The sequence below is a fragment of the Pan troglodytes genome, chromosome 20 (assembly GCF_028858775.2).
Source record: "Pan troglodytes isolate AG18354 chromosome 20, NHGRI_mPanTro3-v2.0_pri, whole genome shotgun sequence".
Taxonomy (NCBI): Eukaryota; Metazoa; Chordata; class Mammalia; order Primates; family Hominidae; genus Pan; species Pan troglodytes.
Genome location: NC_072418.2, coordinates 13,831,356 through 13,843,652, shown reverse-complemented (window position 1 = coordinate 13,843,652; position 12,297 = coordinate 13,831,356). Strand labels below are relative to the sequence as shown.

The 12,297-nt window shown below is 52.5% G+C and overlaps 1 protein-coding gene across 3 annotated transcripts in view; it reads right to left on the bottom strand.

Annotated features, from left to right (window-relative positions):
• The window catches only part of LDLR (low density lipoprotein receptor), a 43,553-nt gene that overhangs the window by 14,730 nt on the left and 16,526 nt on the right, over window positions 1-12,297 (bottom strand). For all 3 annotated transcript variants that reach the window (XM_024351165.3, XM_024351166.3, XM_063801206.1), the window contains 8 exons: window positions 11,538-11,660; window positions 10,710-10,832; window positions 7,433-7,552; window positions 6,567-6,692; window positions 4,738-4,909; window positions 4,425-4,652; window positions 1,943-2,061; window positions 1,155-1,294 (listed from right to left, as the gene is read on the bottom strand). In XM_024351165.3, the coding sequence (XP_024206933.1) occupies window positions 1,155-1,294; window positions 1,943-2,061; window positions 4,425-4,652; window positions 4,738-4,909; window positions 6,567-6,692; window positions 7,433-7,552; window positions 10,710-10,832; window positions 11,538-11,660 (1,151 nt within the window). The remainder of the gene's footprint in view (window positions 1-1,154; window positions 1,295-1,942; window positions 2,062-4,424; window positions 4,653-4,737; window positions 4,910-6,566; window positions 6,693-7,432; window positions 7,553-10,709; window positions 10,833-11,537; window positions 11,661-12,297) is intronic.

The following is a 12,297-nucleotide window of genomic DNA, read 5'->3' as shown; positions in this document are numbered from 1 at the left end:
AACAATGGAGAAACCCCATCTCTACTAAAAATACAAAATCAGCCAGGCGTGGTGGCACATGCTTGTAATCCCAGCTACTAAGGAGGCTGAGGCAGGAAAATCGTTTGAACCCAGGAGGCAGAGGTTGTGGTGAGGCGATATCGTGCCATTGCACTCCATCCTGGGCAACAAAGGTGAAATTCCGTCTCGAAAAAACGAAAAAAAAAGAAAACAAATCGGCCGCAGTGGCTCATGCCTATAATCCCAGCACTTTGGGAGACTGAAGTGGGAGGATCACTTGAGGCCGGGAGTTCAAGACAAGCCTGGTCAACATACTGAGACCCCATCTCTAAAAAAAAAATACAAAAATCAGCCAGGTATGATGGCACACATGCCTGTAATCTCAACTACTCAGGAGGCTGAGGCAGGAGAATCGCTTGAACCTGGGAGGCAGAGGTTGCAGTGAGCCAAGATGGTACCACTGCACTCCAGCCGGGGTGACAGAACGAGACTGTCTCAAAAAAAAAAAAAAAAAAAAAAATGAGCTGGGCATGGTGGTGTGCACCTGTAGTTCCAGCTACTTGGGAGGCTGAGGTGGGAGGATCACTTGAGCCCAGGAGGTTGAGGCTGCAGTGAGCTATGATCACAGCACTGCACTCCTGCCTGGGGACAGAGTGAGATCCTGTCTCTTAAAAAAAAAAAGAAGAAGAAGAAGAAGAAGGAAAGAAAATAGAAATAGCTGGGCACGGTGGCTCAAGTCTGTAATCCCAGCACTTTGGGAGGCCGAGGCAGGCAGATCACCGGAGGTCGGGAGTTCAAGACCAGCATGACCAACATGGAGAAACTCCGTCTCTACTAAAAATACAAAATTAGCCGGGCATGGTGGTGGTGCATGCCTGTAATCCCAGCTACTGGGGAGCCTGAGACAGGAGAATCGCTTGAACCTGGGAGGTGGAGGTTGCGGTGAGCCGAGATCATGCCATTGCACTCCAGCCTGGGAAACAAGAGCAAAACTCTGTCTCAAAAAAAAAAAAAGAAAGAAGAAAATAGAAATAACTCAGGTCTAAGACCTCCTCCTAGTCACAACCAGTTTTCTGCGTTCATCTCGGCTTGAGTGATCTACAGTCTGTGTCTATCCGCCACCTAAGTGCTTGCATCTCGTACGTAAGCCACACCTCAAAGACGGCCAAGGAGAAGGGGTGGGCCAGCCTCTTTTCATCCTCCAAGACGGTCTTCCGGTTGCCCCCGTTGACATCGATGCTTGAGATGGAGTGAAGTTTGGAGTCAACCCAGTAGAGGCGGCCACTGAGGAGATCTAGACACACAAGTGGATAAGGAGAGGTCACGTGCTGATGCCAGTCCCAGAGGGGCCTGAGGGCCTGGCCACGCTGCTCCGGGCAGGAAGACCCCCCCGCCAGGGACCTGGCAGAGAAGCACCTGGAGAGGCAGCTCCAACCACATGTGAGCCTGAACCCCTCCCCTGTGACACCCTCTCCAATGGGCAGGTAGGGGAGTTGCAGGTCAGAAAAACTTCAAGGAGGCTGGGTACGGTGGCCCACGCCTGTAATCCCAGCAGTTTGGAAGGCTGAGGCGGGAGGATCGCTTGCACCCTGGAGTTTGAGACCAGCCAGGCCAACATAACAAGACTTTGTCTCTTCCCAAAAATAAAATAAAATTAGTCTGCCGTGGTGGCACGTGTCTGTAATCTCAGCTACTCAGGAGGGTGAGGCAGGAGGATCACTTGAGCCTGGGAGGTGGAGGCTGCAGTGAGCTACGATTGCACCAGTGCACTCCAGCCTGGGTGACAGACTAAGACCTCATCTCAAAAAAAGAAAAAACAAAGAAAAGAAAGAGGGAAACCTTCAGGGAGCAGCTTGGGCTTGTCCCAGAGCCACCTGGCAAGCCCCGTCTGTCCTCCAGCCTGTGCCCGGCCCTGGCTGGGACGGCTGTCCTGCGACCATACCTAGGGTGATGCCATTGGGCCACTGAATGTTTTCAGTCACCAGCGAGTAGATGTCCACACCGTTCAGGCCCCCTTTCTTGATCTTGGCGGGAGTTCCCCAGTCAGTCCAGTACATGAAGCTGGTGGGAGGACAGAGAATAGCTGTGAGGCTGGAGGGCGGGAGAGGATCCCAGCCAATGTGTGCAATGAATTCTGGAAGAAACAGCCAGGCTCAGGCTTGGGAAATAGTCCTGCTGGGAACCCCAAACTCCAAATGTGGTTTGTTTGGGTTTTTTTGTTTTTGTTTTGTTTTTTTTTTGAGACAGAGTCTGTCTCTGTCGCCCAGGCTGGAGTGCAGTGGCACGATCTCGGCTCGCTGCAACCTCCACCTTCCAGGCTCAAGCGATTCTCCTGCCTCAGCCTCTGGAGTAGCTGGGATTACAGGCGCCCACCACCACGCCTGGCTACATTTTTGTATTTTTAGTAGAGATGGGGTTTCACCATGCTGGCCAGGCCCGAGAGGCTGAAATCAGAGGATTGCTTGAGCCCAGGAAGTTGAGGCTACAGTGAGCTATGATCACACCACTGCACTCCAGCCTGGGTGGCAGACTGAGACGCCATCTCAAAAGAAAAAGGAAGAAACACAAGAACACAAGCCACGCGCGATGGCTCGCGCATGTAATCCCAGCACTTTGGGAGACCAAGGCAGGAGGATTGCTTGAGGCTAGGAGGTCAAGACCAGCCTGGGCAACATAGTGAGACCTCATCTCTACTAAAAATAAAATAAATTAGCTGGGCACAGTGGTGTGCACCTGTAGTTCCAGCTACTTGGGAGGCTGAAGTGGGAGAATCAACTGAGCCCAAGAGTTTGAGGCTGCAGTGAACTCTGATTGCGCCACTGCACTCCAGCCTCAGTGACAGAGCGACACCCTGTCTCAAAACAAACAAATATGAGACCAGAACACACACACACAACACACACATTTCTATCTGAGTGGAGACAGTCTGGGAGTCTCTTTCCCTCTGGCCTGGCAGTTATGTGGCCAAACACACTGGGCCACATGTACCCCACCCATTGTTCTGTGGCAACAGCGAGCATTGTCTTGTTTAAAAGAGATCCAGGGTTGGGTTGGGCACAGTGGCTCATGCCTGTAATCCCCGCTCTTTGGGAGGCTCAGGCAGGCAGATTACTTGAGGCTAAGAGTTCGAGACCAGCCTAGCCAACATGGTGAAACCCAGTCTCTACTAAAAATACACAAAATTAGTCGGGCCTGGTGGTGCATGCTTGTAATCCCAATTAGTTGGGAGGCTGAGGCAGGAGAATCACTTGAACCTGGGAGGCAGAGGCTGCAGTGAGCCGAGATCACGCCACTGCAATCTAGCCTGGGCGACAGAGCGAGACTCTGTCTCAAAAAATAAAAAATAAAAAGGGGGCCAGGCGCGGTGGCTCACGCTTGTAATCCCAGCACTTAGGGAGGCCGAGGCGGATGGATCACAGGGTCAGGAGATTGAGACCATCCTGGCTAACACGGTGAAACTCCGTCTCTACTAAAAATGCAAAAAATTAGCCGGGCGTGGTGGCGGGTGCCTGTAGTCCCAGCTACTCGGGAGGCTGAGGAAGGAGAATGATGTGAACCCAAGAGGCGGAGCTTGCAGTGAGCCGTGATGACGCCACTGCACTCCAGTCTGGGCGACAGAGCGAGACTCCATCTCAAATAAATAAATAAATAAATAAATAAATAAAAATAAAAAGGGACGCTGGCCATAGCGGGCCCACCTTCACCCGCAGGCAGGTTCTGTTCCATCTGAATGATGCTCTCTTCCCTGCTTTTCCCTTCCAGACACCAAGTGTGCCTTCTCCAGTGTTCTCTGCCGGAAACCCAACATTCACCTCCTGATTGTAGCTGCAAGGACAGTGTGCGTCCCAGGTTGTCAGCACCACACTGAAACTGTGAAATGCCACCTCTCATGTGCTTAGGTAGCAGATGTCGCCTGACAGGTACAGAGTACACCGGGCAGGCGGCAGGGGCGATGCTTCCTGCCAGGGGACACAGGTCAGAGTGTCTTGACCCAGGAGCTGCTGAGTCAGCCACGGGCTTGGAAGATACCATCCTGGTGTCTAGCCACTAACTAGTTTTTGTTTTTTTTTTTTTTTTTTTTGAGACGGAGTCTCGCTCTGTCACCCAGGCTGGAGTGCACTGGGGCTGTCTTGGCTCACTGCAACCTCCACCTCCTGGGTTCAAGTGATTCTCCTGCCTCAGCCTCCTGAGCAGCTGGGATTACAGGTGCTTGCCACCACACCCGGCTAATTTTTGTATTTTTAGTAGAGACGAGGTTTCACCATGTTGGTCAGGCTGGTCTTGATGATCCACCCGCCTTGGCCTCCCAAAGTGCTGGGATTACAGGTGCTTTAAGCCACCAAACCCAGCCCACTAACCAGTTCCTGAAGCCCCTTCCTGCTCCCTCCATTCCCTCTGCAACCCTCAGTGTCGTGGATACGCACCCATGAACAGGATCCACCACAATGGCCCTTGGCTTGGAGCCGTTCTCCCTGAATAACGTTTTCCTCTTCACACCCTTGGTATCCGCAACGGAGACAGTGCCCAGGACAGAGTCGGTCCAGTAGATGTTGCTGTGGATCCAGTCCACAGCCAGCCCGTCGGGGGCCTGGATGTCCCTGCTGATGACGGTGTCGTAGGAAGAGACGCCATGGGCTCTGTCAAGCTGGGTGCTGAGGCAGGAGGAGAGAAGGGCATCAGCGCCAGGAGCCCTCATCTCACCTGCGGGCCAAGGCTGCAGGCAGGGGCGACGCTCACCTGCAGATCATTCTCTGGGACAGGTCAGACCAGTAGATTCTATTGCTGGCCACCTCCGTGTCCAGAGCGACCACGTTCCTCAGGTTGGGGATGAGGCTGGTGTACTCGCTCCGGTCCAGCGTCATCTTCCTGACCTCGTGCCGGTTGGTGAAGAAGAGGTAGGCGATGGAGCCTGGGGACCCGGGGAGCGAGGTCAGGGGGTCAGAGGGGACCCGTCGGTGGAACCAAGAGTGCCTCCCCATCCCCTTGTGTCACCCTGCAGGGTGCAGCTGAGCCAGAGGAGGCACCCAGAAAAAGAGGGTGGAAAAGACCTCCCAATGGGAACAGGCACAGTGGCGCCCGCCTGTAATCCCAGCACTTTGGGAGGCTGAGGGAGGAGGATCACTTGAGGCTAGGAGCATAAGGCTAGCCTGGGCAAGACAATGAGACCTTATTGCCACAAAAAAAAAAAAAAAAAAAGGCCAGGCGCGGTGGCTCAAGCCTGTAATCCCAGCACTTTGGGAGGCTGAGGCGGGAGAATCAGTTTATGTCAGGAGTTTGAGACCAGCCTCACCAACATGGTGAAACCCCATCTCTACTAAACGTACAAAAACTAGCCAGGTTTGGTAGCAGGAACCTGTAATCCCAGCTACTCAGAAGGGTGAGGCAGGAGAATTGCTTGAACCTGGGAGGTGGAGGTTTCAGTAAGCCAAGATCGCACCACCACACTCCAGCCTGGGTGACAGAATGAGACTCTGTCTCAAAAAAAAAAAAAAAAAAAAAAATTAACCAGGCATGGTGGCACATGCCAGTACTCCCAGCTACTCCAGAGGCTGAGGCGGGACGATCACGTGAACCCAGGAGGTCAAGGCTGCAGCGAGCTATGATGGAGGCTGCACTGCACTACAGGCTGGAAGACAGAGCAAAACCCTGTCTCTAAAAAATAATAATAGCCAGGTGTGGTGTCTGTAATCCCAGCACTTTGGGAGGCCAAGGCAGGAGGATCACTTGGGTTCAGGAGTTCAAGACTAGCCTGGCCAATATGGTGAAACCCTGTTTTTACTAAAAATATGAAAATTAGCGGCCGGGTGCAGTGGCTCACGCCTGTAATCCGAGCACTTTGGAAGGCCGAGGCGGGCGGATCACGAAGTCAGGAGATCGAGACCATCCTGGCTAACACAGTGAAACCCCGTCTCTACTAAAAATACAAAAAAATTGGCCTGGTGCAGTGGCGGGCTCCTGTAGTCCCAGCTACTCGGGAGGCTGAGGCAGGAGAATGGCGTGAACCCAGGAGGCAGAGCTTGCAGTGAGCCGAGATCCTGCCACTGCACTCCAGCCTGGGCAACAGAGCGAGACTCCGTCTCGAAAAAAAAAAAAAAAAAAAAAAGAAAATTAGCCAGGCATAGTGGCATGCACCTGAGGTCCTGGCTACTCCGGAGGCTGAGGTGGGAGGATCAACCAATCCTCCTGCCCTCAAGCAATCCTCCCGCCTCAGCCTTCTGAGTAGCTGGGACCACAGGTGTGTGGCACCATGCCCAGCTAATTTTTTTTCCTTAACCCCTTGAAGTCACTCCCCAGGTTGTCCCTGAAAGGAAAGCCGGTTCCTGTTCCACCAGTAGGGCTGAGGGTTCCGTTAACTGGATATTCCCAAAAACTAGGACATATGCAGGCATCCCCCTGGCAAGCCCAAGTCCTAACAGGGCGGCAGACTCCCCTGCCAGAGCCCTCAAGAGCAAACAGCCTCCTGGTCAGGGGATATGAGTCTGTGCAAAGTTCAGAGGATGAAACTCCCCACCACTGCTGCCTGCAAGGGGTGAGGCCGCCCCCACCCGCCGCCTTCCCGTGCTCACCCACAGCCTTGCAGGCCTTCGTGTGGGGGTCCAGCTGGAAGCCTTCCTCACACTGGCACTTGTAGCCACCCTCCAGGTTCACGCAGAGCTGGCTGCAGGTGTCGGGATGCTGACACTCATCGATATCTGGAAGAGAGAGAAAGAGGCTTGGTGGGGAGGCTGTTCCTCAGTGGCTAGAGACGGAGCGATGGGGCCCAGGCCAAAACCCACACCTTCGAAGGCAGCCAGGAGACAGCCCAGCCTCTCGGGAGATGTAATCAAGGAAACAGCCAGGTGTCATCCCCAGTCATCACCTGACCTCATCATTCACCACGGGAACCCAACCAAGAGTGTGAAGCTGTGTCAGCTGAAATTTCTTTTTTTTTTTCTTTTCTTTTCTTTTTCTTTTGGACGGAGTTTCACTCTTGTTGCCCAGGCTGGAGTGCAATGGCACGATCTTGGCTCACCACAACCTCCACCTCCCAAGTTCAAGTGATTCTCCTGCCTCAGCCTCCTGAGTAGCTGGGATTACAGGCATGCACCACCAAGCCCGGCTAATTTTGTATTTTTAGTAGAGACGGGGTTTCTCCATGTTGGTCAGGCTGGTCTGGAACTCTCGACCTCAGGTGATCTGCCTGCCTCGGCGTCCCAAGGTGTTGGGATTACAGGGATTACGCACCCGGCCTGAAATTTCTTAATTACTAATCCCCAGAGGCAAGAAACTCTGGCCAGCCAATGATAGTTTTCCATGCAGGTGGAATCTCATGAAACCCTCCTAACTGCTTTCAAGCCCGCTTAACAGATGGGGAAACTGAGGCATGAGGGGTTTGGTTGCCATGTCAGGAAGCGCAGAGGGGGCCCAGGGCTCAGTCCCACCCGGGAATCACCTTCGCATCTTCGCTGGGCCACCAGCTGGAAGCCGTCGGGGCACAGGCACTCGTAGCCGATCTTAAGGTCGTTGCAGACGTGGGAACAGCCGCCGTTGTTGTCCAAGCATTCGTTGGTCCCTGCGCAGGGCCAGGGGATGCAGACTGGTCACTCTCGGGCCCCCACCCATCCCTTCGCCGCCAGCCTTGGCTCACTACAACCTCGGCTCACTACAACCTCCACCTCCCGGGTTCAAGTGATTCTCCTGCCTCAGCCTCCTAAGTAGCTGGGACTACAGGCATGCGCCACCATGCCCAGCTAATTTTTTTGTATTTTTAGGAGAGACGGAGTTTCACTCTTGTTGCCCAGGCTGGAGTGCAATGGCACAATCTCGGCTCACTGCAACCTCCGCCTCCTGGGTTCAAGCAATTCTCCTGCCTCAGCCTGCTGAGTAGCTGGGATTACAGGCGCCCACGACCATGACAGGCTAATTTTTTGTATTTTTACTAGAGATGGGGTTTCACCATGATGGCCGGGCTGGTCTCAAACTCCTGACCTCAGGTGATGCGCCCGCCTCGGTCTCCCAAAGTTTTGGGATTACAGGCGTGTGCCACCGCACTTGGCTCAGTGAAATAAGCCAGTCAAAAAAGGAAAATGCTGTCTGATTCCACTCAGAGGAGGTCCCTAGAGCCATCACATTCATAGGGACAGAAAGTAGAATGGTGGGTGCCAGGAGTTGGGGAGGGGATGGAGAGTGAGTGTTTCATGGGGACAGAGCTTCAGTTTGGGAAGATAAAAGAGTTCTGGGGCCGGGCGCAGTGGCTCATGCCTGTATTCCCAGCACTTTGGGAGGCTGAGGTGGGAGGATCACTTGAAGTCAGGAGTTCGAGACCAGCCTGGCCAACATGATGAAACCCAGTCAGTCTCTACTGAAAATACAAAAATTAGCTGGGCGTGGTAGGACGGGCACCTGTAATCCCAGCTACTGAGGGGGCTGAGGCAGGAGAATTGCTTGAACCTGGTAGGTGGAGGTTGCAGTGAACCGAGATCGCACCACTGCACTCCAGCCCGTGCGACGAGTGAGACTCTGTCTCAAAAAGAACAACAACAACAAAAAAGAGTTCTGGAGATGGTGGTTGTGATGTTGTACAACAGTGTGAATTTGCTAATGGCACAGAACTGTGCGCTTAGTAAGGTTTGAGAAGGTAAATTTTATGTTACATGTTTTTTACTGCAGTTTATGTATATATATAAAACAAGTTATATATATACATAAAACAAGTTATATATAGATATATAGATATAAAACAACAAAAGTCCGGGCGCTGTAGCTCATGCCTGTAATCCCAGAACTTTGGGAGACCAAGGCAGGCAGATAGCTTGAGCCCAGGAGTTCAAGACCAGCATGGGCAAACATTTTTTTGTTTGAGACGGACTCTCACTCTGTCGCTCAGGCTGGAGTGCAGTGGTGCAACCTCGGCTCACTACAACCTCCGCCTCCTGCATTCAAGCGATTCTCCTGCCTCAGCCTCCTGAGCAGCTGGGACTACAGACGCGCGCCACCACACCTGGCTAATTTTTTGTATTTTTAGTAGAGACGGGGTTTCACCGTGTTGGCCAGGATGGTCTCAATCTCCTGACCTCGTGATCCTCCCGCTTTGACCTCCCAAAGTGCTGGGATTACAGCCGTGAACCATCCTGCCAGGCCTAAAAATGGCTTTTACATATTTAAATACTTGAGAAGAAAAATAAAAATAAAAAAGGAAATCATTTTCATGACACAAAACAGTTATATGAAATTCCAATTTTTGTGTCCATAAATAACATTTTCTGGGCCCACAGCCACGTGTATTGGTTTGCGTGCTGTGGTTGTGTTCACCCAACAGCCATGTTGAGAAACTGCACCAGACACCGTATGGCCCACAGTGTCCGAAATACTTACTTTTTTTTAGAGATAGGGTCTCTTGCTCTGTTGCCCAGATTGAAGTGTGGTGGTGTGATCACAGCTCACTACAGTCTCCAACTCCTGGGCTCAAGCGATCCTCCTTCCTCAGCCTCCTGATTAGCTGAGACTACAGGAGTGTGCCACCGTGCCCAAGCCCACTCTGGTATATGACAGAGAAAACTTGCCACTGCCTTCTCTATACTGTACAGTTATCCTAATATGGTCTTTCAGTATCCACCACAGAGGGTTGGGGAAAAAAAAAAACCCTCACCAGGACGAGGTGGCTCACGCCTGTAATCCCAGCACTTCAGGAGGCGGGCAGATCACTTGAGGTCAGGAGTTCGAGGCCAGCCTGGCCAACATGGTGAAACCCCATCTCTACTAAAAATACAAAAATTAGCCCAGCAAGGTGGCATTCAGCTGTAATCCCAGCTACTCAGGAGGCTGAGGCAGAAGAATCGCTTGAACCTGGGAGCCGGAGGTTGTGGTGAGCCAAGATCATGCCACTGCACTCCAGCCTGGGCGACAGAGCAAGACTCTGTTTCAAAATAACAACAACAACAAACCTCAAGATAGAAGCAGGCATCTAAGGAAAATAATTCATGTATTTCAGAATTCGCTTCTTTTTTTTTTTTTTTTTTTTTTTGAGACAGAGTCTCACTCTGTCACCCAGGCTGGAGTGCAATGGTGTGATCCCGGCTCACTGCAACCTCCGCCTCCCGGGTTCAAGCGATTCTCCTGCCTCAGCCTCCTGAGTAGCTGGGATCACAGGTGCCTGCCACCACACCCGGCTAATTTTTTGTAGTTTTAGTAGAGATGGGGTTTCACCGTATTAGCCAGGATGGTCTCAATCTCCTGCCCTCGTGATCTGCCTGCCTCGGCTTCCCAAAGTGCTGGGATTACAGGCGTGAGCCACCGCACCCAGCATCGCTTCATTTTTTAATTTTTTTTCATGGGGTGGGTCACGCCTGTAATCCCAGCACTTTGGGAGGCCGAGGTGGGCGGATCATGAGGTCAGGAGTTCAACACCAGCCTGGCCAACATAGTGAAACCCCATCTCTACTAAACATACAAAAAATTACCCGGGCTTGGTGGTGGGCGCCTGTAATCCCAGCTACTCGGGAGGCTGAGGCAGGAGAATCACTTGAACCTGGGAGGCAGAGGTTGCAGTGAGCCGAGATCGCGCCATTGCGCTCCAGCCTGGGCGACCGTGCGAGACTGTCTCAAAATGAAAAAAGGAGCCCTTTGCACAGGGTAGGCAGAGTGGAGTTCCCAAAACCCTACAGCACTCATGTCTCAGTCCCTTTCCTGGCTCCCCACAAACTCTGCAAGCCGCCTGCACCGAGACTCACCGCACTCTTTGATGGGTTCATCTGACCAGTCCCGGCAGTCTCTAGCCATGTTGCAGACTTTGTCTAGGGTGATGCATTCACCGCTGTGACACTTGAACTTGTTGGGTCCCTCGCAGAGTGTCACTGTGAGAGCCAGAGAGAGGAAGGAGGAAGGTCAGGTGTGTCTGAGCCTCAGTTTGCTTGGCACTCATTCATATAATAGTTTATTCACATAAGAACGCATGCAAATGGATTCATTAAGAAAAACGCGTCAGGCACGGTGGTTTGTGCCTGTAATCCCAGCACTTTGGGAGGCCAAGGCAGGCAGATCGTTTGAGCCCAGGAGTTCGAGACCAGCCTGGGCAATATGGCAAAACCGCATCTCTACTAAAAATACAAAAAAATTAGGCCTGGCGCAGTGGCTCACACCTGTAATCCTAGCACTTTGGGAGGCCGAGGCGGGTGGATCACCTGAGACCAGGAGTTCAAGACCAGCCTGGCCAACATGGAGAAACCCTGTCTCTAATAAAAATACAAAAAATTAGCCGGGCGTGGTGGTATATGCCTTTAATCTCGGCTACTCGGGAGGCTGAGGCAGGAGAATCACTGGACATCAGAGGCAGAGGCTGCCGTGAGCTGTGATTGTGCCACAGCACTCCAGCCTGGGTGTCAGAGCGAGACTCCGTCTCAAAACAAAAGGAAGTGAGGCTCTGGGAAGTCAAGTCACTTGCCCACAGACGCACAGCTGGTGCAGAGCTGACCAGGGAAGCGCCCTCTGGCTTCACAAATCATTTGCAAGCAGCAAGGCACAGAGAATGGGGGATGGAAAACCAGATGGCCAGCGCTCACCGTTAACGCAGCCAACTTCATCGCTCATGTCCTTGCAGTCATATTCCCGGTCACACTGCCGGCTGCCATGGATGCAGTTTCCATCAGAGCACTGGAATTCGTCAGGGCGACAGGTGGCCACAGCTGGAAAACAGGACAGAGTGTGTTGATTTTCTCAAGAAGAGACAACCAGAGAAAAAGAAGCGGGGCCTTTTGCCGGGTGCAGCGGCTCAGCACTTTGGGAGGCCAAGGCAGGAGGATTGCTTGAGCCCAGGAGTTCAAGACCAGCCTGTGTCTGTACAAAAAAATTGGCCAGGCTTGGTGGTACAGCCTGTGGTTCCAACTGCTTGAGAGGCTGAAGTGAGAGGATCGCTTGAGCCAAGGAGATCAAGGCCGCAGTGAGCCATAATCGTGCCACTTTACTTCAACCTGGGTGACAGCAAGACCCTGTCTCAAAAAAACAAAAAAAGGCTGGGTGCAGCAGTGCATGCCTGTAATCCCAGCACTTTGGGAGGCCGAGGCAGGTGGATCACCTGAGGTCAAGAGTTCAAGACCAGCCTGACTAACATGGTGAAACCCCATCTCTACTAAATAGGAAAAAAAAATAGCCAGAAGTGGTGGCACATGCCTGTAATCCGCGCTACTTGGGAGGCTGAGGCAGGAGAATGGCTTGAACCCAGGAAGCGGAGGTTGCAGTGAACTGATCGCGCCACTGCACTCCACCCTGGCGACAGAGCGAGACTCCGTCTCAAAACAAAAACAAAAACAAAAACAACAAACA